Source organism: Clupea harengus, chromosome 17 (assembly GCF_900700415.2).
Source record: "Clupea harengus chromosome 17, Ch_v2.0.2, whole genome shotgun sequence".
In the NCBI taxonomy this organism is placed as follows: Eukaryota; Metazoa; Chordata; class Actinopteri; order Clupeiformes; family Clupeidae; genus Clupea; species Clupea harengus.
This window is the reverse complement of record NC_045168.1, coordinates 1,834,127-1,860,655: the sequence shown is the minus strand read 5'-3', so window position 1 is coordinate 1,860,655 and position 26,529 is coordinate 1,834,127. Positions and strand designations below refer to the sequence as shown.

Here is a 26,529-nt window from a genome sequence, read left to right as displayed (position 1 = left end):
ATGTAAAGATGTAAAGCTGTCACATGCACTCGCATCAACCCATTTATCTTTTCAGACAGATGACAAATCACTGTAGAAACAGCACAGCCTAGTCTCATACCCTCAATTCTTTTATAACTGTAGATGGTTCAATACATAGGGTCAATGCTAAATGTAAAAAACTTTTCTTATCAGTGCATGATCTCTCTGTACAATCGTAGCGTTTAAAATACAACCTCTTTCTATCCCTTAAAATAGATGACCCAAAGCTGTCCCTTTATTTTTCATTATTCCTCTACAATTCAGGGCCGATTGTCTCATGTTTCAGGTATATGCATGTAATAGTGCTGGTATCGTTGAATCATTCTGTTTATGTAGCCTTATTTCATCACAGACTACCAGCATGACCATATTGTGTCATTTAGCCTATTAAAGGTCTTTTAGAATCAGCTACCCCCACCATTGTTGGCACTGTGGTCCCTGGCGGTCAGGGAGTCACGGTGGTGTGTGTGCTTTTAAACTGATCTCCTTGATGCAGCGATGGACCTCAGATCTGCTCAGCAGGTGGTCAGGAGAGGAAATCATCCAAATAATTTCAGAGTGTCAGAACCCACCAGATATCCTCTTCTCCGCTGTGATCAGTTTCACACAACGGAGAAGGGAGAGACAGAGTGTGTGATAAGGAGCAATACAGAGAGATGTAGAGTATGAGAATATGAAAGGGGGAATAGAGGGAAAGACAGAGAGAGAGAGAGAGATAAGTGAGGGTGTGGAAATGGGGTGATGCGAGAAAGAGAAGGGGGGGTTGAATGCATTGAAGTGTCCAGTCACAGCCCTGTGAGAGGAGAGGATCACCTCTAACACTGGAGGAAATAACGCCCCAAATCACAACAGATATGGAAAAATGATGATGGAGGGTAGGGAAGAGAAGAGGAAATAAAGGGGTTAACAGTGGCAGAGGGGAGGAGAGAGAGACAGAGAGAGGGAGAAGAGAGAGAGAGAGAGAAAGAGAGAGAGAGAGAGAGCAGAGGCAGATATTGGGGGGCAATCACTGTGATGGATGTGTGGTAAGGAGATGGCATAAACAATGACAGGAGGTCTCCCAGGTTGCCAGGCCTGATTCCACTGGGCCTTGCTGAGGGGCTGGGGGTCTCGGGGAGATCATTACTGGATAATGACTCCTGCCTGGGAAAAAGAGAGTGACAGAGAGAGAGAGGGGAGAGAGAGGATAGGGGTGGATAGACAAACAAATAGAGGGAGAGAGAGAGAGAGAGAAAGCTAGGTGTAGACAGAGAGAGAGAGTAAGAGAGATAGAGGGATGAGCTAAGGAGGAGTGTTATTAAAAGAGGAAGACACAAGAGGAGGTTCCTCTGTTGTTCCACCAGAGAGAAAGCTAAAGTGTCCACAGTGTTCCTAGCAGTAGCAGCAGCAGAAGCGGTGGCGGTGGCGGTGGCAGTGGTTGTGTCTGAGTGAGGGTAACTTCCTCTAATGTCCCCATGCCAAGGCAGGTCTGGGTCACCCCTCACACTCGCACTCGCGCCAGCGCTCGCCTGCCTGCCGACCAACCGCTAAGCCCGGCGCAGTGACATGATTGGCCGTGACAGAGCCTTGACGAGTAATTGCTCTAATCACTCAGCGCGGCTGGGCTTGCGGTCGGCGTGGTAACGGGGAGTAGGTGGGGTCGCGGAGGGAGGCATCAGGGATCATACCTCGACCTTGTCTTGACATGTGAGGCAGAGGTAGCTTTAATAGAGGACTTTCCCCCCTCCCTCCTTCTTCTTTCCCCTATTACCTCAGCCCCTTACTCTCTCTCTCTCTCTGTCTCTCTCTGTCTCTCTCTACCTCTCTCTACCTCTGAGTCTCTCCCACATTCCCCGTTTCTCACTTTCCTCATTTCTGTTCTTCTCTCTCTCTCTTCATCCCTGTATCCCATCTCTCTCTCCTCCTCCTCTGTCTCTCTCTTTCTCTGTCACACACGCACACACACACACACACACACACACACACACACATGAACAGTAGCATTAGCAGGTCTGAGTCTCCACCATGCAATTCATCTGCCCCCCCCCCCCACCCCCACCCCCCTCGTTAGTCCAACGAGAGGGTCTCATTTACCCGGCCGGACCGCATAGCATTACCATGATCGTCATCTCCTCAATCCCTGGATGAACCGACCAGCAGGACAGCCACAGACAAAAAACGGGGAAACAAGATGACATGACGGGACGGGGGGACGGGGGGACGGGGGGACGGGTCGCAAGAAATCCCCCAGCCCCACCTTTCCCAAAACGGGGCTCAATCAATTAAGGCTAGTAGTGGGTCTTCCGATCCAGTGCCCCAGTGATACTGGGGACCGGTGTGTGCGGCTGACAGGGAGGAGCGATAGGTATATCATCCTGTCAGCTCCACTCATAGGTAGCAGGGGACTCACGGCGCTTAATTATATGAGGGTTGTCAGTGCTGGTGCAGGGCTGCGGAGAGGAGCGGGAGGCAGGCTGGGAGAATAGTTAGAGAGATTGCCACGCTGACGAGACAGCTCTGACAGGCCCACGTCTCCTGCACCCACACCCACAGACACACACACACATAAAGATACACACACACACAGACACACAGACACACACACACACACACAGGCCCACTCCCCCCCATCCACACACACACACACACACACATAAAGATACACACACACACACACACACACACACACACACACACACACACAGGCCCACTCCCCCCCCATCCCCACACACACACAGGCCCACTCCCCCCCCATCCACACACACACACACACACACACACACACACACACACACACACAGGCCCACTCCCCCCCATCCCCACACACACACAGACCCACTCCCCCCCATCCACACATACACATACACACACCGCCCTGATCTTGTGCTGGATGGTATTGGCTTGTTGTCTGGGAAGGTGAGAGGCAGAGAAGAGAAGTAGGGAAGGGGGGCCCCAGATCTCAAAACTCCCACTGCTTTAAGAGGAGGGCTTCCCTTTCTTTGATGTGCCAGAGAGCATTAGGCAAACAAAAAGCATATGAAAGAAATTTTGTGTTTTTTATTTCTTTCTGTTATTTGTTTTGTTTCACAGAAGAGATACATATCACCTTTTTAAGAAGTCAGAGGATTACATTTACCAAGGCTCAAAAGAGATTTTATTTACCCAATGAAAGAAACAGGATGGTTCAAACAGATCAATTTTCATACGTTTTGAAGACTCTGTATCTGTCACATCATGTTCACTTAACCAAATCAAGCACTGAACGTTGAAATAGTATGTGTATATACAGATACACACACACACACACACATATATATAAAATGTTATATGTTATAAAATGTTATAAAATGAATATACTGTATATATATATATGTATACAGTATATTCCGGAGCCTTAAATTAACATTTTGACTTCTATTTAAAGTTTTAATATATATATACAGTATATATATATACCCTTGATATCTCAGTGTAGAGTATACATGGTTCAGTAGGCACACTGATCTACATCAAGTCCAATTTGATGTGACTTATTCTGTATTGGTTTAAAGATATGAACATTCTGGGGGTTTTTTTCTCAAAAGTTCCAAGGCATAATATTGTCTTGTCAAGTTATAGCTCTCCATAAGAATATGTAGGCAGGACGTTAGTTTTTCCTCTCAAAACTGTAATTAAAGGAGATTTTAAATCCTAAAGTGTCCCTGTGTCCTCAAAAGAAGTCCATATTTATGCCTATTAGAGTATTTCAGAATTTGTATTTGACCAGTGCTTGAGTGTTTGTACAAGCGCACAGGGCTGCCTTCTTTTATTTTAGTGACTGACAAGTATAATGTTGTGCCAGAGCGCGATGTCTTTAGCATGCGTTTCCAGGAAGTGAGTGCCCATGCGATACACATCAGTGCGGTTCCTCAGTCTAAGTGGATAATGCAGATAGGAAATTAATAGATGGAGACTACCTAAATGCATATGGGTTTGTTTTTTAGGCTCACGTTCCCCCTTCCCCCAGGGCTCCGGGGGATAACCCAGAGAGCACCAAAGTTATTCAAAACCTATGTTCTATTTTCTCCTGCTATTGTGCGCACACACAGACCCTCACACACACACACACACACACACACACACACACACACACACACACACCACACACACACACACACACACAATCAGACTCATGCACTCACACACAGTCACACACACACAATCAGATTCATGCACATACACACAGACAGACTCACATACAAACATACATGCACAAACCACACACACACACACACAACACACAAACGCATACACAAACACAGACACACACATACACACACAGTGTTTCTCTCTCTTTACATAGACATAGAAATTCAAATCATTTCTTTTTTTAGTTTTCCTCCCTCTCTCTCTCTCTCTCTCTCTCTCAGTGTTATCAGCGGGCCTTGCTTCTCTATCAAAGGAAGCTGTATCTAATTGAGTTAACTAACTCCTGAGTCGAGTCTGGACTCCCCTCCGCTCTGCTGGGCTATGATTCACAGCCGGCTGGGCTGAGGAGGACCAGATGCAGGCCTGCCCAGGCTCCAGCCTCCCCACCGGAAGAGAGGAGGAGGAGGAGGCGGAGGAGGAGAAGAAAGGTGGTGGAGGGGGGAAATATGAGTCTTCCTCCAACTGACACTGCTCTCTGCTCCACTGTGCTCCACTCAAGTCCCTTTGCATCGCATTCCCCTGCAATTTTACCTGAAATCCACTCTACTGCAAATCCGCTGCGCAGCTCAGCTCACTTCAACGCTGCACTGCTCTGATCAGTAGTGCTGGGGACTGGGGGAAATCGGAGCACCGTTCATAATGAGATTTTGAAACATCACCCCATCCCCTTTCCACCCCAACCCTCTGTTTTGCTCTCTCTCTCTCTCTCTCTTTCTCTGTATCTTTCTGTTTCATTTGCTGAGGAATTCTCAGAAAGTTTTTTGGAAACGGACACTAACTTCTTTAAGTGGGTATGTGCCTCGAGTCGGCTCCTTGGATTCCTCTGGGGGTCTGGAGGTCTTTTGTGGCCCGCTGGCTGGAAGCCCCTGAGTCAGGCCTCTACCCTACTCACCTCTCCTCTCATCACCGATCTCTCATCACTACTAATGGTCCAGCTTCAGCCCCCCGCTACCTCATCTACCTATGTCAAAAGCCCTGTTTGTCAGCAATTTGCCATCGCCCCCCTCGCTCATAACGCTATGTGAATTCTGGGATGAATAGCCCAAAAAACAACGGTTCCCCTCCTCCTCGATTCCGCATGCGTGACGTTGACTTTGATCGAGCCGAACGAACGAGCCGTAATTAGTGCCGGGTCATTACCCTCTTAAACTGGAGTGTCACAGAGAGGGGTAGGGAGTGATGACACGGGTGGCCATCGCACCCCGACCCCCCCACCCCAACCCCATACACACACACACACACACACCCACACACACACACACACACCCTTTCCCTGTAGCACAGGGGGGTCTTCTCGGTCAAGCTTTTGAATACTGTTTTCCTTCCAGGTAGGACCTGAGGAGGAGTGGTTAATTATAGCCTCTGTGCCAGTCAAGACACCAGCACCAAGGACAGGATGACATGTGATCTGTACTTGATAAACTCGTATTTAGACACTTAATATCACATGTATCTGTGCATGTCAAAAGGATTTTGTCAGTCTATTCCAAATGAGTGTGTTTTTTTTGTTCTTTTGGTCTAAAAGCACCTAGAGCGCCTTTACATGAAAGCTGGTGGAACCGCGGCAGCAACTTGTCAGCACAGTGTGCTCTGGGTCCCTCTCCGCTCTCGCTCTCTGTCTCTCGGCTTTTTATTGCTGTTGTTCATCTCGGCGGTTTCATCTCCTCTCTCTCTCTATCTCCCACAAGGCCCTCAGCATGCTGGGCTTCAAAGGCAGACCAGAATAAATCAAGACCACTCAAGATTAACAACAGCAAATTATTCATGAGCCACAGGTCTCTGGCCAGGGATGGTGAAGGATTGCACAGCACAGTATAGCACAACAAAGCACAGCATAGCACAGCATAGCACAACACAATTCAACAAAGCACAGCACAGTATAGCACAGTATAGCACTGCATAGCATAGCATAGCATAGCATAGGACAATACAACAAAGCAGAGAATTGCACAGCATTACACAGTGCATCACTTTGAAGCACAGTAAAAGAACAGGGAAGAGTATAGTGCTGCAAAGCATTGCACCCCATAGCACAGCACAGAACAGCACAGTGTAGCAGAGCACAGTATAGCACAGCAGAGCACAGTGCAGCAGAGTACAGTAATACACACTACAGAATAGCACAGTAGCACTGCATATTTTCATAGCACAACAAAACACAGTACATTATGGCACAGCACAGAAGAGTACACCATAGTACAGTGGCACATGGCACAGCACAGAAGAGAACACCATAGTACAGTGACACATGGCACAGCACAGAAGAGAACACCATAGTACAGTGGCACATGGCACAGCACAGAAGAGAACACCATAGTACAGTGACACATGGCACAGCACAGAAGAGAACACCATAGTACAGTGACACATGGCACAGAACAGCGCACCACAGAAGAGCCAGGAACAGTGCAGCCCTGCACACCCAGCACTAAGCCTGATGTGTTACACACTCCAGGCTCTCCCGCTGATCTGGAGGCTCTCGGTGGATTTAAATATTCATCTGTTTTTTCCCCACCTTCTGTGCCAAAGCAGCCAACACAATTACAGCTGCATTTTACAAGTGTTACATCTGGTCAGGAGGGGAAGACAATCCCCCTTGATAGAATCAGTGAAACAAGGCTGTCGGTGGCACTTGGCGAAAAGAAACGAGATTACCGTTACCGACCCGTTGGCTCCGACGGAGGAAACGGGAGCCTGGTTAATGTAGTCACGGCGAACGCTCGGGGTGGGGGTGGGGGTATCGCCTGTCTGTGACCAGTGCAGACAGAGTTTATTCCTTTTTAATAGGCTTTAGGCCCTGCTCCCATCGGAGAGTTTGGTTGACAATCTGACAAAGTTATCTGAGATAAATGGGTTATAAAGGGAAGGAAGGAAAGAAAGAGAGAAAGACCTGACTTCCCTGTCTTGGTTTGACAGAGGATGTGCCCGGGGGGGTGTTGGGGCTCACCCAAAGGTCCCCTCAGGTAGACATCGACACGCGCACGCACATACAAACACACACACACACACTGTCATACACAAACACACACACATACACACAGCTGATCAAATCGTAGTCCCACCAACCCCTCCGAGCATCTAATAAAAGTGCGTCTCCAAAGACAAAACCCACACCAGCCACCACCGGTCCCACCTCCCACCGTATCGTCCGCATCCATCCCCAACTCTCTCTCTCTCTCTCTCTCTCTCTCTCTCTCTCTCTCTCTCTCTCTCTCTCTCTTCTCTCTCTCTCTTCAGACTGCCACACAACCCACCCCTGTCATCATCCCCATTAACCGGACATACAGGAGAGCACCTAACACAGGGGCCTGTTTTTCCACTGAGTAATTCCTTAAATAAATACACTTTTCTGTGATCCTGTCACATCACGTTATCGGCCCTGCCGGTTCCCCCGTTCTCTCGTGGCGGAGCGAATCAGGCCCTTTAAATGTCAAAATTGCTGCACTTTATTATCTTAATTAGGCCCTGTATAAAGGAGAGCGTGAGAGCGCGACTGAGGCTTAGCCGTCATGAACGCTGAGGAACGTTGACAGGCGGTGAATCTGGCCACATACAGTACACACGCGCAGGCACACTCACACACACACATACACAAGTACACACACACAAGTGCACACGCACACACATACACATACCGATAAATACATATATATACATACAATTAAACAGAAAGAAAAACTCACATAATCATTCATGTATACACAGCTATACACATAAAAGCTCACATACGCACATACACAAACACGTACACCCAAATATGTGTGTGTCCACCTTTCATGCGTTTCATATCTCCACTCTGTTATCATCCATCACACCATACTTGGCTCCAGGTTAGGTTTTCAGACCCAGCTCAAGCAATACGCATTATGGTCGGTATATTCTCATGGTTGCGCAAATGTAGATAGATTATACCCACATTATACCCCACACCTGGATATATATACGGTGATCAAAACCTTGCAATACCTTTCCGTATCCACATGTACTCATTGAAGACAAATTCAAATGACTGAAAGCAACTTTCACTCTAAATCAATAACACTTTAAATCCCATTCCCTTGCTTGGCCCATATCTCTTTCAAATAGCCATAGTGAAAATAACAACAAGAACGAAGTCTGCCCGCTTATCATAATTTAATAATTATCGTGTCTGAGCTTGGATATGCTAAGCACTGGGCAAATGGCGAGAGCAACAACAACAGGAGGTTGTGTGTGAAGTGGATGTGATCTGTAGAAATTGATTTAGTTACAAGAGACAGGGACTGCAGCTAATGGTGGCCCAGCTTGACTGCCGCTTATATGAAACCGATTATTCATTACAAGGCTATTTCATGCTATTCATCACTATGCAAGCCTGTGTCTTTCAAACTCCCTCGTGTCAGAATGGCCCCAGGACACATTGTCATCTTTATGCAAGTCCACGGTTATGCCAATTCAGGACGATTTCCCTCTCTCTGTCTGTGTGTGAAGACTTTTCAAAAAATGAAAAATATGTTGGCAGGACTTGTGTCTGTACATGGGAAGACATCTTCACATAGAGACAGGCCATTGCTCAGATGTAGTAATCACTTTCTTATTTCAAGCACTATCAAACACTGCATTTCTTATTTCAATCCATATCAAACAGTATGAGTATATAAAATAATACTGTACTGTAATTTGTCATCAATACAGGGTTATGTGTGGATAATAACTCTGTACGTGCTGCCATTATCAGTCCCATACCACAGGTCTGTAGTCTGTACCACAGTATCATGATGCATAATTACTCAATTTGTCTTAGTTATGGGGATGATTGATTAAATCCATGGCCCAAAGGTCTCAGAGAAGCATTTATTTTAAGCCTGTCTTTATTTGGATGGTGAGAATAGAAGACATCTCCAGAAAACAAGGCTTTGCATATTGCGCTATATGTCTTATTCAAATATGCCAGCGCAAATGGTTTCCCTTTATGTGGACAGCCATCCATGAACAATCAACAAACTGTCTGTTGACGTTGTGTTGTCATCGAGGAATACAAATAGGTGTAAATGATGGGTCTGTTTTAGAGTTGGGTTAGGATTAGGATTAGGATTAGGATTAGGATAAATTGTAATTCACAGAGTGTTGAGTGTTCACTGAATATTTGTTAAGTAACCATTAATATCTTTTTAACCGTCCATAATGGTCTGTCAAACAAACATTTTACTGTGCCAATTTATTTTTAAGCCATCATATCATGGAAAGACAACAATAGCTTTTTGTTGGAACAATGACATTGGGTACTTCAAATGTTCTGCAGATTTGATTTGGGTATCCATAAAAAGAAATCAGTTCAGCACATATATGTGTATGTCTTTCTGCAGTCTCCACAAACGTGTAGTGATGGTGTGTGTGCTGAAGTTTGGTTGAGACATTGCAGATCAGAATAAAAGTAGACTGTATCAAATACAGACAGTGTATTTGCTATATACTTTTAGACTTTGTTATCATTAAGACGAGATTCCCAGAAATAATCAGCCTATAGATCAAAACGTGAGATAATGTCATCTTAATGATAATGTTCCCGTGTGGTAGCTTCTGCTATTGGGTCACATGCTAAACCATTATCCCTGCTTCATTTGTTATCAGTCATCCGTTTGCTTTGACATCCTCTCTCAAGATGAGGTATCAGCCATATGTAGTAAAATCATGTTTGTGTTGGAAGCACACAGGAGACTACTGTGGTTATTAGCACAGATAAGGCAGTTGCAAATCCTTGGAAAAAAAAATCTGGCAAATGCTAAGTGTTTTGTCAAGGATCATTTACAACATTTAGTCTTTAAACCGGCATAACGCTGGCCCTTATTTTTCTATTTTATCATCACTGGAGAGTGATTCTGTCTGGCTGAATTCACATGTGAATGCAGATGTGAACCCTTAAGTGCTAGCATGAGCTCTGGTAGAATGAAGCACTTCATTTTCTGAAGCTCATTTGTATGTTACATTTTTGCATGTGTGTGTGTGTGTGTGTGTGTGTTTCAGAGAGGGAGTTTTTGCAGTGTTCCTCCTACATGTATTATATTCTGTGTAAAAATGTGTCTGTGTCTTGTTTGTGTGTGTGTGTGGGTGTGTGTGTGTGTGTGTATGTTGTGTTTTCATGTTATTGCAAGAGAATGTGTCTGTATGGCTTCATGTGTCTTTATGCGCGCGTGTGTGTGTGAGAGAGAGAGAGAGATGGTGTGCCTGTGTATTTTCATGTGTATGTACGTGCACACATGTGTGTGTGTGTGTGTTTGTGTGTGTGTGTGTGTGTGTGTGTGTGTGTGTGTGTGTGTGTGTGTGTGTGTGTGTGTGTGTGTGTATCTCTGTCACAGGTAAGGGCTAGTGGATTTTATCATGGCCCCAGCTGTCCCTGAGCTGAAATTGCCAATAAAGATGGGGCTCATATAGCCTCTCTCAGTGGGGGTTGGCCTATTTGCCTCCGTTACACGGCAAAGGCGGCGGCCAGGAAGAGGGAAGCCACAAAGGTACGTTCCGTCGCCACGCCATAAACAGCTCGGAATGGGCAGGAGGCACTGTGGGAAATTCCATCATGGGGTTCACCAGTCACTTCCGGTTTCTTTGGAAGGCACGGGATGATCATCCCTTTACATTTCAAGGGGAGGTTTACCATGACAGTGGAATCAAATGGAAACTTAGCCATGTAGACCTAAAATTGCATGCAGGCATCGGTTTAAATTAGGCAATATTCTCACTGCTTCTTATTTTAATGCAGGTTGTCATACTAACACTAATACACACACTGCATGCATGAAACACAGCATTAAATGTCTTGGTGAGAAAGGCTTCTTAAAGCCAAGGAGAAAGAATGTTAGCCACACAACAGTGATACTGCAGGCTGATATGGTATATTCATACCTACCTCATTTTAGTACTTGTTTAAATTTCATTTAAACTCTTCAAACTAATCAACATTTGTCATCCCCTGACTTTACAGTATATTCATTTTTTAGGTCAGTTCCACATAGATTATATGATGGAAGGTCTTTCGTCATGTTCCGTCAGCAGCCACTGTCATTAATGTTTCAATTAAAATAAGCTGTTTAGGCCCTCCGAACAATAGCTTGTCTTTGTCTTCTACAAAAGTTTTTGCATGTGAAAAGGGGCATGATCTTTTCTCTTCCATGGCCAAAGTCCCACATTCGGAGTGCGTTTGGAAGAGCCACAGTGCTCCCTGCTGGTGAGTTTTCATACAGCAAAAAAGATTCTCCTGGCTTCACTTGTGACTTTCTTCTAAAAGAAAAGGACCTGTCTTATAGACAAAGGTTTATTTTCTCAGGTGAAAAGCTACTATGTGTGTGTGTGGTTGGTGTGGATATGTGTTTATGAAACATCGAGTTTACGTGTGCATGGATGCGTGTGTCTATGCGCACGCGAGTGTGTGTGTGTGTGTGTGTGTGTATGTGTGTCTATAAGAGAGGGAGTATATTCTGTTGCATGCGCTGCCATATGTTGCGTATATTTGTACATATGTGTCTGTCGTCTGTCTGTGCTTGTGTGTGCTCTTCCGTTATTGTATAAGTGCACTTGTTTATGTAATACATATGTGTGTGTGTACTACATTTGCTATGTCCTCATAGCACAGGAGTGTCTCCATCCATATATATATATATATGTGTGTGTGTGTGTGTGTGTGTGTGTGTGTGTGTGTGTAATTGCCCTCACGGGCACTGTGGTGTGAGCATGACTGCAATAGTTCCTCCAAGAACCCAGATAAGTCACAGAGAAACCTGCATGGCCATTGGGCATCTTCAATAAAGACAATCTGAGTTTTCAGAAGCTATAATGATCAAAACCTTCCCTTGAGTTCTGTAATTTTTTCTTTTTTTTCAAAGAGGCCATCGCTACGGGTAAAGAAATTCATAGCGGTAATTAAGAGTCTTAAGTGACTGTTGTTGGACGAGAGATGCACTCTGGGATTGCTACATTGGTACCGTGTCCTCCAGTGTCTCCTTCGGCATCTGGTCGCCATGACATGAGGGAGTAACTTACTGCCTGGTTTTATCCTCGGATTTTTTTTTTTTTACCCTCTCTGGGCGTTTGCGATCCATGACATGTACACATGCTAATCTGGTGTCACAAATGTTACAGGACAAAAGCTGAAAAGCCATCTTTTCCCTATGCCCTCCCACCCGCACTTTCACACTCATATTTGCATACGTGTTTTTCTGACATGTGGAGACCAGGCTAGCTGGTTAGCTGGAGGTGGTTCTCGGTGGGTGAGAGGTGATGGCTGGGTGCTCATTTGTTAATGGGGACCCAGAGATAGGCCAGCATGGCCCAAAGGATCGGGAGTGTAAATCATGGCCTGATTTTTCACAGCCTTAAAAAAAACATAGAAAAGTTAGATATATCACACAGAGGAACTGAAGAGAACACTAATGAATGATGGCCATAGAGGCCACACAAAAGGCCTCAGATTGGTACATAAAGGACCAATACATCTTCGTTAAAGTAAACAATTAAAATTGTAAATAGCTCTCTTACCTTTAACCCTCAGTAACAGCGCAGTGGACCACATTAAAATACTGTGTTGTATTTGGTATCCATGTGCAGAAGGCACAGCTAAGAGAGTCTGCGAATGTGGCAGTCGTATGATCCAGCAGATGCTGCTGATATGACTGTGTAGAGAGAGTTAGGGCCCAAATCCAGAGACGAGTGCAGATTTCAGCTGATGCCTGTCTCTCCACGTCAGGCCTCTCTCTATCCCTGCGTGTCACACAGCACTCTTGCGCGAGTTGTGCCGCGTGTGCCGAGACGAGGCCGTTGCACCGATCCATGGTGACAGCAGGCAGGCCTCGTCTCCCTGGCCGACACTCCGCCCCCCACCCCACCCCCCACCCCCACGCGTCCGTAGATTTAAATATTCAGCCCATAGGTTTTTACAGGTTATGAAAGGTAGCAGGAGAGACAGCCAGGCACAGCCGCTACATGCCGGCCAGACAAATCAGTATAACGGGGGAGACATATCACAAGTGGGGTAGCCTATGTGTGTGTGCGCGCAAGACCCCCCACGGCATTATCAGTGACCCCGCAGTGTATTTTTTTTCTCCCCCTGATGTGACCCCCTGTATTATGTATCACAATCGGCATGAGAGGATTCCCACGGGCTATGGATCGCTCACGAGGAATGGGCATCGCTGTACTCAGAGCAGCCTCATACATACAGGATATGGCAGCTCCAAGGCATTTGGTTGGAGAGGCGCTCTTCAGTGCTGCAGGCATACATTTATGCAATTCCTACTGGGCTAAAAGTGTGTGACGTGCCGCAGTGCACAAACAAAAACAATATGAGAGGCAGGGGAAAGAACAAGAGCATTACCCTTACCTTGTTCTATGGCATGTAATCATTTCTGATGTGTGTTTTTGTGTTCATTCTTATAATTCATTTGCTATCTAGGACAGCGTTTCTGTCTCTTTGAGTTTTTTTCTAAAAAATAATATTGATTATACCTTGAAATATGTCAAATGGGAAACATATGGTGAAATCTAATAGCGTCTTTTCTAGGTAGCTTGTGTGCCATTGAAAGTATGCCATGCAAACTGGAGCATAGCATGGTTCTTGTTTAAATTGAAAAACACACGATTCTCGGAAACATGCAGCAGCATGTGAAACAAAAACAACATCATAAGCTCAACAACACAGCTTTGTTTAGACAGTGTGGCTTTAGAAAATTCCTCTCCATTGTTTTTTTATGATACAGTTTCTTGTGCGTCGGGGTAGGTTGACCACAAACTAGTAAGCAGAATGATGCACCCTGAGCAGCAGTTCAGCTCGTCTTCGCTTCAATCTCCTGTCGCGCAAGAGAGAGAAAATCAGGACAGTCTGAACTGGGTCCTCAGATATGAGTGACAAACCACGACTTGAGTGACACAACAAGGAAGGAAGAGACACGCAGCACCTCCGCACCGCAGTCACTTTCCATGATGTCATCCACACCGGGCCCTGATAGAGTTAATAAGGCTTGTTTGATTGACATGTGACATTTCATTACGGAGGAGTCACACGATGGGTCTATAAATCCAAACCGACGTGACACACAACAGCAAGAGCAGGGAGATGCTGGCAGACAGGCAGGCAGGCCAGGAGACACGGAGGGAAACTTAGCTGCAGGACTTAGGGGAAACTCTAGACCTTCACTGTCGTTTTGATTTGATTTTCCATGCTTCACACGAAGGACAGTGAGGATATACTTACATGTGCCACTTAAAAAAAAACACCACTGCTGTGGGTTCATAGTTTCACAACATTTCTCCACTGTTTTCTTTCAGCTGACATTCACGCTATACTTTAACCATAACAGAGCTTAATTAAATTGCTCATAGTAACAGATATGTATTTTACTAAGCATATGAATAAATAGTTGCAAGGCTGCCATTCCTGAATCAGTGGACAGTGCCATCATTTCAACACCATTACTATTCTGTGCTCAGTTACTTTGATTCAATACTGAAATCTACCGCAAATTAAACAAAAGACACATGATGGCTACATTTTGTTTTCACATGCATGTCAAATATAGAGATATAAAGTCCTTCTTCCACGAATTGTTATCATACCATGTAATGATGCATAAGAAAATATCAAGGGGGTCTGAGGTCTGTCTGTGTACAAAATAAAAACAGAGATGACAGAACATGAGCTCACATGAAAGACTAAATATTGGGAGCAATATTGTGTGTCTGTCCCTGGGTAAAAATAATTTGTGCCAAATAATTCTGCATAATGTCGGAGTGCATATTTTTCTTGCATTTTGGGTTGAAAGTATTGCCCCAGCGCCTTACAAGTAAATAAAACTCACTGATGCAATGTGCAGAAAGCAATAGGCCATATTTTGCCTGGTTCTTCGAGCCTTACTGCCTTTTTTGTCCATTTAAGTCTAGTGGGCGGGTCAAATGGAGTTCAGACCAATGAGTTTGTGGTATCTTGACCATTATGCAAATAATCGGTAGCCAAGATGGCGTTGAAAGAATTGTCCTCGTTGGAGAAATTTCTTGGATTAAAAAAGCCTAATAAATACAGCACACAGGGAGACAGAAAGGTGATTTTTGCAGTTTATGGTATCGAGTGGTGGGGCAAATGTATTACTAATTCGTATGTACAACGGTAATAAGAACGTACCCTACCATATGCTGTCATATGCATTTACCATGCTCTGATGGGGTTAGCTGCCTGGCTAGCGAATCGAGTGTTAGCCAGCTGAATGAATGACTAGTATATCTTGCCCGTGTTCATGTATGAAAAAAGCAATACATCATTATTACATAACGCGTAAAAAAAATCATAAACGCGGCAAAATGCTGTCACAGTTTATCGGCAAAAATGTGAAGACAGGCATGTTGCCATAAACATGCTAATATGCTAACTTTAGTTAGCTCCACATGTTTGGAACACTCAAATCCAGCTCACCTTAGTTAGCGGAATATATAGTTAGCTACACTGATTTATGAAAGACATAGGATAGTTTGCAAACCGTTTGAACTTAATTATTCCTCGTATATTTAGACCATGGTTAAATGTTCTCAGGTAAATGCTAACGCTATGCAGTTGTTCCAAAGGAGTGACGTGTCTAATGTAAAGCAGTTTTAAAGTAAAGAACCCAGTCGTTTAACAACTTTGCAGTGGCTAGCCAAGTGGCCATTTATGCGTAAATTGAACTGAATAGTCACTGCCATCTGCCAAGTTTTTTTTGTTTTGTTGGTCTTTTTCACTGCAGTGTTGTTCTTTACCACTGAAGTTTTACCTGCCAGGTTGTACCATCAAATACCTTGGCTTGATGGCTTCAGTAGTGGAACTGGTCATATCTAACGTTTTGAGTTTATTGTGTTCAAGGTTCCTGTTCTCCAGAGCAATAGTGGACCGGGTCTGGTAGGTCTGGTGACCATCGCCACCCATCTGACCCAGGAGGCAAAGAAGCCAGACCTACTGGGCAGCTCAGCTGAAGAGAGAGCTGTGGTACAACAGTGGCTGGAATATAGAGTCACCAGGCTGGATGGCTGTGCTAAAGAGGACATCAGGACTATACTGAAGGTATGACACTATCCGTTTACTGTCCAAAGGAAACGTGATCGCCTGAGAGTGGTTCACTCTCAATGTAGGCTTGGTCAGGAAGCACTACATTTAGTCCTGCCACCTGACATACACATAGTCCTCTTCCACTTACCTCGTTGGAGTGTGCTTTATTTGATCTCATAGCCACTGTGTGTGCCTCCCTGAACCCAAGATATCCCTGCTATGATGCATCATGATCTGGAAATTAGACCACCTGAGCATTGCTCAGTTTTAAGGTTTTCTTAGTGTGAGCTGCACTGTTGGTAGGTATCTCACTACTTTTAGACCAGAACCCCACAATGTTGCTTATCCTAACAATCATCAAACGTACACACTAAACTGGAATGAGAGAATGATTGACAAGACACTTTGGGAGGAATTGTTATCCAAAAAATTGGATAAACCTCTGCTGGCAGAATCAATAATTGTTCAACATTCCTGTTGCCAAGACTGGAATCGGCAAGTGGCTCCACACAAAATATTTACACAGTACTGAAAAGCTCGAAAAATGCCCTTTCAGACTGGAGTACGACTTTAATTCACACAGACTGCCCTCACTGACACCGTGACTGACGGACTGATACCACAATAGGAAGAGCCGAGCGGAGGAGATGACAAACAGCCTTACAGCTACAACTCCATGCGCTGGGTGATGGCGCCCATTACTGGACTAATGAGCATCAGGCTGCCAGATGAGAATCAGGACAAGGCTTTTTGTAATTGACATGTTTTAGGGGTTGGGGAGTTTATGTACCATACAGGCCAGCTCAGGATTCAGTTACGATTAAACGTCTGGATCAGGGTGTCTGTCTGCTCCTCTCCGCCTCACTGTCAGGAGCGTGAAGCAAGCGCTTGAGCCACCATAGGGCAGGCGCCTCTTGGCTGTGTGTGTGTGTGTGTGTGTGTGTGTGTGTGTGTGTGTGTGTGTGTGTGTGTGTGTGTGGGAACCATGTCCTACTGCTCCAGAGTGATGTCGTGGAGAGAGCCTGGTAATGGTGGCACTTAGAGACATAATCTACGAACATCCAACACTGTCGCCATGCGGTGCCGTACCCACAGGGGCTACTGTCCGCTGTCTAGCCCACTCAGAAGAGCTGGGGAACCGGTCAAAACACAGTCAGGAAGCACAGAGCTGGAGGATTGAGGGAAAGAGGGCTGCCACTAAGAGGGGCAAGGATGTGGCTGACGTTGCAGGACGTGTGTGTGTGTGTGTGTGTGTGTTTGGGACTTGAGTCTTTAACTATTACATTTTTGAGTTGACAGACATGTCAATCTATTGATTGTTTTCTTTTGAAGAACAAAATCCAAGGTTTGGTTGGAGTTCCCAGAAGATGTGGATGGAACCACAAGAGTGCAGATGCCTCCATTTTCACAATTATTTTGCACTGAAGAGAGTTGGTGCTCTTACCTTAACTATTTGTCGGTATTAAGTATAATTAGAAAAGGACCCAATGTTGCTCAGGGCTCACAACATTTCTAAATCCCTGCTAGCCTTTCGGGCCGGCATTTTTCAGATTTTGGTTGCCTAAAATGAATTAGACTAGCCCAAATAAAAATTCTAAAAAAATTAGGTTAAAAAAGGTAGATATATTCGGGGGGAAAACAGTTTAAAAAAAATGAACAATCACAGACACACTTTAAGGAGCGACAATCATCATAACTATCATGCATGTATGGTTTGAGAAGTCAACCAGAGCAAAATATCAAGAACAACATTTTACACAGCTATTCTCTGTAAATATATTACTGTTACAAAACTTATGAAATTTACTTTTATAATTTTGTAGTTTGATCTAAAATCAGTCACCATAAGTCTGGTTGAGCATAATGGCATAAATCCATGAGCGTATACGTAAACTACGTTTGACTGCTCTACTCTGTTGACTGTGGGGATTCATATTGTGTTCTGAATGCTATGTTATGAGAGATACACATTTGTCCATGTGCGCAAAACAGTATCGGGTCTTGAACAATATTGACATTGAGCTTTTCAGGTTCACTGTTTTGCGTTGAATCGTGTTGTGGCAGAGGACTCTGGCATCAAACACAACCCGACTACCTTTCCAATTAACACATACACTTCTTAGCGGACAAATCATTATGATGAACAACTCGTTCGTTTGGTGGTCAAAGTTTCTCCTCCATATAGCAACTCAAAAAAAGACGAAAAGGCAAATAAAGGAGGGAATTTATTTCACTTGGGGGATATTTCTTGATAGGCCGTCGGACAGAGTGTTACATTTTTGGAGCCCTGCGATTGTGTGAGCCCTGTAGCTGTGTGTTAGGATTGCGGAATAACAAGGTTAGCCACTGGCTGTACTGTGAAACGGAGCAGTATGGGGGAGGTAAGAGAGGGGTCTGAGGAGGGGGTGGGGAGCCAGTCAAGCCCAGGCTGGTTTGATATGGACTGGAAGGGGAGTGTGGGATTAGGAGGGGGAGTAGGGGGGTGGACTCTCTCTTTTCTTTTGTTCTCTATCCATCTTTCTATCTCCATTTCTCTTATCTCTTCCTCTCTCGCTCTCTTTCTCTCTCCTGTCCGCCTGGTCCCAAGTCAGGGCTGCTGCTGCTGTTCCTGTTCCATTGCTGTAGGGGAGAAAGGCAGGGAGCAGGGAGACTCTGGCGAGGAGAGTAGAGGAGAGGAGAGAGGGAAGCGGAGGAGTCTGCTCAGCCCTGCTCTGCTTCATGCCTTGCTTGGCAGCACTCACTTCCTGCCGCACGCTGACTCCATTAGCCCCGAAGACGCTGCGCCGCGCCAGTGCTAAAGATGGTCCTGTCCCATGGGACCTGCAGACCACTCACTCATGCACAGACACACTTTCATACACACACAAATGCACACACTCATTCTCTCATATATACACACTCACACTCACACTCACACACACACACACACACACACACACACACACACACACACACACAGAGCACAGGCTTCGCCCCCTCACAGTTTTTTTTTTCATTTATTTTTTTGTCTTTTCCTTACTTTTCTAGAAGGTTCATTAGATTGTTAGAGTCAGTGGAGAGTGGTGTGATGTGGGAGTGGGGTGGGTTGGGGACCGCGCTGCTCCTGAGAGGCATCTGTGTGCTGGGTCGGCAAGGCCAGAGTTCAGAGCACATTCCTCCCCTCCGGTCATGTCACATTATTCACACACACACACAAACCCCCCTACCATCACGCACTTGTAGATATATAGGTTAAATACATAGCAAGTTGGGCGTGATTGTATTATTTTACCTGACACTGATTCTGTTCATGAATTATGTTACCTTCATTTGGAGACTTGGAAACAGTTTGTCAGCCACTGAAGAAATGTTTATTTTATAAATGTTCAGATGTCTGGTTTAAACATGTCTGGACAGTGTTGACTAAAAGGAGTTGGTGGAAGAATTGTTTCCTATGTTCACTTGATGTTCAGTGAAATTAATCAAATGCTATAAGTCGGTGTAATTGCTATATGACCTCTGGTTTAAATTGTAGATCGGAAAGCTAATGTTTCACCCTAATGTCTCAACCTACAATTTTATCATTTGTACTTTAATGTTTCTAGTTAGGGTAAAAGTATTACATTTTCAGTATTAAACCTGTTTTAGAACTCTTGTGTTGAATTTTTCTATTCATATCCTCAAATCCATACCAAAATGTGTATGCCCACATACCAAACCCTTCATTCATGGTGTTCTCTTCTCATTTCAATTAGGATCTGAACACATACCTAGAGGACAAAGTTTACCTGGCAGGGAACCACATCAGCATCGCCGACCCGCTTATGTACTACGGCCTCCACCACATCATCGTAAGTAGCAGCTCAGTAATTATTCCTGACTTCAATCAGATTAGAAGTAAAAGGCAGTTTGTCAACGCAGGGCTGAAGAGTCATATGGTTAAAGGGCAAGAGCGAGCAACTTGACACAAGACGCAGTGATGTCTTCAGCCCAGGACGGGGCCAAGGACGTTTTTTTGGACCCTAGGGGGCAAACTCGTCGTCAGAAAAGTGTCTAGTGTGTGTGTGTGTGTGTGTGTGTGTGTGTGTGTGTGTGTGTGTGATCCGTCGGGGTGGTGGTGGTGGGTGGATCACATGTTCATAAATGTCAGCTGGTGTTGCGTGAATGGAACGTTGCCACCAGCCACGAGGCACAAGAGAGTCAGATTTGTTTTTAATCACAGTCGTTAACCTCTCAACGAGGGGCTCCGCAAGCCCAGACGTGTGACTCCCTTCTCCCTGCCATCTCCATGGCGCTCCTACCTGAGAGCATTTTAAAAGATGCCAAATGGCACAGCTTATGGCAGCACCCCTCCAGTCAAGTTCTCACTGTGGTTTTTATATGGTATTACCCCCTGCAGTCACGGTGCTCATTTCCTGAACTTTGACTATTTCACTTGTGTGAAATGGCTCTCTGAAACAGCTGAACATTGTGTAGTAAGGCTGCTTAAATCATCCACTCACCTTCTGTACACATTTTTTCTCTCTCTCTCTCCCACTCTCTCTCTCTCTGTCTCTCTGTGTGTGTGGTCCTGTTTCTCTTCCTCCTTCTTCTTTATCTCTTTCGAGCTGCCTCTTATTCCCCTCTTTCTCTCAATTCAGTTCAATTCAAAGTAGCCTCATTGGCATGACCGTTCATGTAGTGTTGCCAAAGCAGTGTATTACAATAAAAAAAACAATGAAAATGATTCAAATGGATCTCTCCCTCTCTCAGATGGACTTGGCTGTGCACGAGAAGGAGAAGTACCTGAATGTGACGCGGTGGTTCGACCACATGCAGCACTACCCCATCGTCCGACACCACCTGCCCCCCGTAGCGGTCCTGAGGAACAGAGTTTACACCAGCGGCCACCACTGACCACCTCCACCACTGATTACCTCCACCCCTTTCCCTCGCTACACACACCCACCTGCCATCACAGATCTTGGGTGCGGGGGTGCAGGGCACTATGCGGTTGCAGGGGGTGTGTGAGGTGTTGGCTGCTGACTGGCTTGGGTGTGGGGTCTGGGAGGGTCTGAAGGCAAATTCTATCATAATCTGCTTAGCCACCCCCAAGTTAATTAGCATGGTCTGCCTCCCACAGGTCAAGTGTGTGATGCCACCTCCCCGATGGTAGAGAAAGTAAGCAAGCAGTGGTCTCTAACCATTGAAGTATTGTTTTGTATTAAATGTTTTTTGTTGTTGTTGTTTGTCATTGGAAACATGTTCTTTTTTCTGTGTTTTTGTTAACTTATGTTGGCTAGGATGGCTGTAGAAATTGTAAGACTGATTTCATGTACACAAGGTGCTGCTAGATCCAATGAAATAACTAGCCATAGGAAGAAGGGATGATTGTCTGTTTGAGCCAGAGCTGAGAAGAGGAAAAGTAGTCCACAATGGGAACAAATAGCCTTTTCACCTCTCCTTTTTCCCAGCGCTTCATCCTTTTAAGTGGAATTTGACAGCTTGACTTTCTCTGTTACAGTTGAAAGACAGGCTATCTTGGCCAGAGCACATCATGACAAATATCCCACTACATGTGCATCTAATGAAGCCTCAATCATCACAGTACCCCCATGTGTTTACCCCACCCCCTTCCCCTATCTCTCTCTCTGTCTTTTATCTCTCTCTTTCTCTCTTTCTCTCCCCCTCTCCCTCTCCCTCTATCTTTCTCTCTGTGTCTTTCTCTCAGTCTCCCACCACTCGTGTGGGCAGTAGCCTGTAGTTCGGATCGGTCTCTCCCGCTCCACTTGGGCTGTGTGTTTACGCTAAGGGCCAGAGGCCAGCCTGCAGCACCAGCTGTGGTTGAGGAACGAGTGAGAGATGGAGAGAGAGAAAAAAGACAGAAAGAAAGAGTGGAGCAGAGAGCTGCTGCTGCTGCTGCTGCTGCTGCTGCATCCATCGGGTTGCGGCGGGTGACAGCCACGCATCGTGTGTCATTTCATTTTCATTTTACCCATGTCCCCCCTGGCCACACCGTGGGGCGGGAAATCCACCAGTGACACAACAAGCCCAGCATAGACGCTTCTTCCTCCCAAACAATGGTCACGCTCAGCTGCAAGGGTTTTTTAGGGTTGCGAAGGCTTTGAGCGCTAGTTCATAATGGCTGAACTGAGCTCCGCTTGAAATGCACTGGAGTTCACAAGGCCAGCTGTCATGTATTGATAACCAGCAAGATGCATTCTTCGGGGCTAGACAACGTGAAATGAGCAACCGGGACTCGAGCCATGAAGTCATGAATAATGTAACCATTTTTTATTTGTTTATCATATATCTTATGGTATGGTTAGGCATCTTTCTTGTTAACGTATGATGGCGTTGTACACTGCGGTACAGCTAGTGTTGTCATTGTGTAGGAGCGCAAATGCTTTTGTGTAGCACATGGCCAATAAGGTTTGGAGTCCGTCTGTCCCTTGCCTTTGCAGTGGAAAATCCTTGTGTAATGAAAGTTTGTCATATTGCACATTCGCCTATCTGCAATGCATTACACTGATAAAAACTCCCCTCTGCCTCCTCTGATCTTTTATTGTGTTTCCTCTTCCCCTTAAGCCTTCTTTATGAAAAGTCTGCTGCTTTAAAGCTGAGGTTTGTGTTATTTAACGTCAACAGAACTTGTCGTCCTGTGCCAATGAATAAAAAGGGAAAACATAAAGCCATTAAGTGCGGTCTCACGAGTCTTGTTTTTTTTTTTTTTTACCCCCCCCCATCCCCCTTTTGTGTGTCCGGCTGTAATCAGTGACATCTCTGCTGTAGAATTCAAAGAATCTGGCTTTTGACATGTGCTGCGTTCGATGGAGAGTCCTTTGCCTCGAACAAAGAGGTGTGTGTCGGAGAAGTGTAAACTCTGAAAGGGAAAACAAATCTTGCAGTCATCGGAACGAAACTTGTGACTAGATAAGGGGAAGTCCACAGAAGCTTGTCTGTTGCCCATGTTTATTTCTGGCCTCGTTAGATTTAATTGGTGGTTAATCTAAGAGAAGCTTGACACAGCGGGACGCGATAGTCCACCAAGACTGTTGAGAGATTAAGGAGTCCGTCATCCCGTTGACCTTCTCGAGAGGGTTTTGACTTTGGTTCTTAATTGTGGTCTTTTCCAAACTTTTTTTTCCAGCTTGAGTTGAGAGAATATAAAGTTGAAAGACAAGTTAAGAGTGACTTTTACATGATGGACGAAACCGAAGTATAATTTTGAATCGAATTTTTCCACTACTGACTGTTCCCTGCCACTGTGTCAAAATGTCACGGTCAGAAAGGTCCTCCTAACTCCCAGTCTTTAGATGATCAAACCGCAGAAGAAGGAGTGAAGTTGGGAAGAAAGCCTCAGCAGGGTGGCTCAAAAAGTCCAATTAGCGAGGCGGCCTCCGCACTCCTGGAAAGTTGGAGCTGCACTTCCCAGCTGGGGAGGGCCACCACACCGGGCCCCAGCCTAGCGCTCCTAATCCCCGTGGCAACAGAGGCGCGTTTAATTTGATGGACCCCATGGTCTCCTGGAGGTTAGGAGTCAAATGACTGCGGGTGTCAGTGGGGTTCTAACAGTGCTCAGCGAGTCCCATTTACTTAGCGGGTGACAAGACCCAGCTAGCACCTAGCGCTGTCCCACAGGGCCCCAGGGTATTCTGAGAGAAGAAAAGTGGCAGAGGTCAAGACAGCCACCAAGCCAGAGGCACTCTAGCATCTGGGTGCTGACACCTCAATGCTGTCTTACCTACAGAACGCCAAGCAGCTCCACAAACTACACCGTGAGAGTTGCACAGTGAGTTCTAGCAGTTTAGGCCAGGCTCCTGAGTGTCCCAGCAGAGCAACTTGGTGCAGAAAAAAGTTAGCCTGCTCCTTAAGGGGCAATCTGAAGGCTTTTTGTATCACAGCCACTGCCCCGTCATAGCGTTGAGAGGCACAATCCTTCTGTATTTACATCATGTCACCCTAACGTGTTTGTCAGGGCTGCACCAACTGTTCGTTATGTCTCGTTAACAAGATAAAGAGATGAGCGTTAGGGGAGAGGAAGAAAAAAAAGTCACGAGACGTGGCTATGGCAAAAACAAGAGTGTCCTGATTGATTCAATGAAACAATCAACACTGCGTGGGGCACATTAGCACAGGGTAAGCGGTTTTGACAGCCCCCTCGTTATCATCCACTGAAAGGTAGTGACAGTTCTACCATGCGCCCATAAAGATGGCATCTGATTGTCTATTGGAATTACATGACAGCTTGGGGAAGGAAGAGGGGGGGGGGGGCATGAGCAGCTCTCAACACAATCATTGGCTCAGACTTCCTGTGCTGTCGGGCAAGTTCATATTTGATCTGCTTTTAAGTTTCAGAATTTTACGTACGGTTTTCCCTTTGTAGTTGCAGACACTATTACAGTGCACAGAGGTATTTGGAGGGGGGAAAGCAGCCATGAAAGTGCTGTCAATCACCCTTAGTGAGGTAAATACATTGTGAGTATGCAGTGGCTCAACAGGAGTGGTCTAGCCTTTTATCTCTGACTTGCTCCCTTTTTTTCCTGCACTCTGATGCAAGTAGAGCCATGCCTTGTTGAGTCCTTGTTGTCTTGGGAGCCCAGGTGTGTGTGTGGTTTTGGAGTTTTGGAGATGCACTCGCTCACTTCATCAATCACAGAAGGGGCGGTTGATTCCCAAAAAGGTGATAAAGTACATGTGTGTGACCTGAGGCGCCGGGAGAACGCACCTTAACTCCGGCACGGATGACAGACTGTTCCAGAATTAGCCCTTGCTTCGCCTCGATGGAACCTGCCTCAGCTGCACGAAGGCAGCTTCTGTCCTCGGTCAGATGTTCCATGTGTGTGTGTGTGTGTGTGTGTGTGTGTGTGTGTGTGTGTGTGTGTGTGTGTGTATGTGCACTGTGTGTGTGTGTTCAGGCATTTATTCAAGGGTTGATGATGTAGCTTGAGGGCACCAAGGTTGAGGGTGAGGTTTGTGGACATACTACACGAGAAAAAAAGTAGAGCCATCCTTATTTAGTCCTCACAAAACAAGTAATTACCCTTTAAAGACTGTAAGGGACCTGATAACACTAATCAGAAAATGGTTACTATTCTCCTACTATGTAATATTTCCCATCTACTAGGTGAACTGTGTAAAAGTGCCAAGTGTATTTCAGTTTATTATTATTCAGTGTTATTTTTTATGAGGATTTAATTTCTTGAGCAGGCCTGGATGTCAACACTCCAAATGCCTTTGGTAGGTATACAGGTCAAGAATCAAGACAGCGTGTCTCATTTGGGCTTGAAACATTAGCTATGAATTCACTTCAACATGTACTACTGCTGATGGCTTAACAATACTCATCTGAGTCTCACATGCCCATAGATAGACTTTATTGATCCCGAAGGAAATGAAGGAATTTAACAGACAGTGTATGTTTCACTTTAATGTGTGCCCAGCGAATGAGAAGGTAGAGATCTCTCCTCACCCACACAGGCCTTCCGCAGTCACCCTCGTGCCCCACAGGTTTTGCCATGGAACTTTAATGTGCCCTCCTGCCTTAATGTCTTCTGATGGGGAGTCTTGAGGGCTGCTCGGGGCCCTGTATGAAGTGATACTAAAAGTAATTGCAACTGAAACCCCATGACAAAGAGGATACTTTTAAAAAAGCAGTCTCCAGATCTCCACAGGGCGAGCGGCTGAGAGCATGGCATTGTGCCTGCAGTTGTATTCCTGGGTTTGTGTTTTAGGGTTGGGGGTGGGGAGGATGGCGGAGGGGGGAGTTGTGCTGTGGAGGGCTAAGAGGCGGTCAGTGCCCTTAGCAACCCTGTAATGACCACCAGCACAAATAAAGTGTCTCATTATCATCGCCCACCATCTCATCTACATATGTGTCACCCGACGACGCTTGAATTTCTAATTGCGTTGTCGTTGTCGTGTTCGGGATGCTGGTTTTTAATTTGGGCTGACTAATTTATTTAAACCTGGAGTGAAATTAAGGTTTCACTCGCAGGACCGTTTTGCCCGCCATCTCATCACGTTTGCACTGACAACAGACCAAACACTGTGGCACACGTTTGACAGAGGAACGTGAGCTGAGGCTTAACATCACGCAGGCTCACAGCTGACCTCTTTGTCTTACGTGTTCCAGTTTGGCTAGAAAACAGTATTGTACTTGAATATTCCAAGCACAGCAATTGTAATGGAAGGCCATCTCACCACAAACAGAATGAAAATAGAGCATATTCTACATTTCATCTTATTTATACTTATTTTAGCTTGTTTTAGTAAATACAAAATATTTGAAAGTTATTCCAATTTTACATTGTTATTTTCATTAAATTTACACATCCGATTATCAA

General features: G+C 45.3%; 1 protein-coding gene across 1 annotated transcript; it reads left to right on the top strand.

Moving 5' to 3' along the window:
- The first annotated feature begins 15,134 nt into the window (after positions 1-15,134).
- eef1e1 (eukaryotic translation elongation factor 1 epsilon 1) lies at positions 15,135-22,882 on the top strand. The gene is made up of 4 exons (XM_012816270.3): positions 15,135-15,251; positions 16,043-16,240; positions 19,960-20,055; positions 20,957-22,882. Exons 1-4 carry the CDS (start codon positions 15,168-15,170, stop codon positions 21,098-21,100), a joined length of 522 nt encoding a protein of 173 aa, XP_012671724.2. The 5' UTR covers positions 15,135-15,167; the 3' UTR covers positions 21,101-22,882.
- The last annotated feature ends 3,647 nt before the right edge of the window (positions 22,883-26,529 follow it).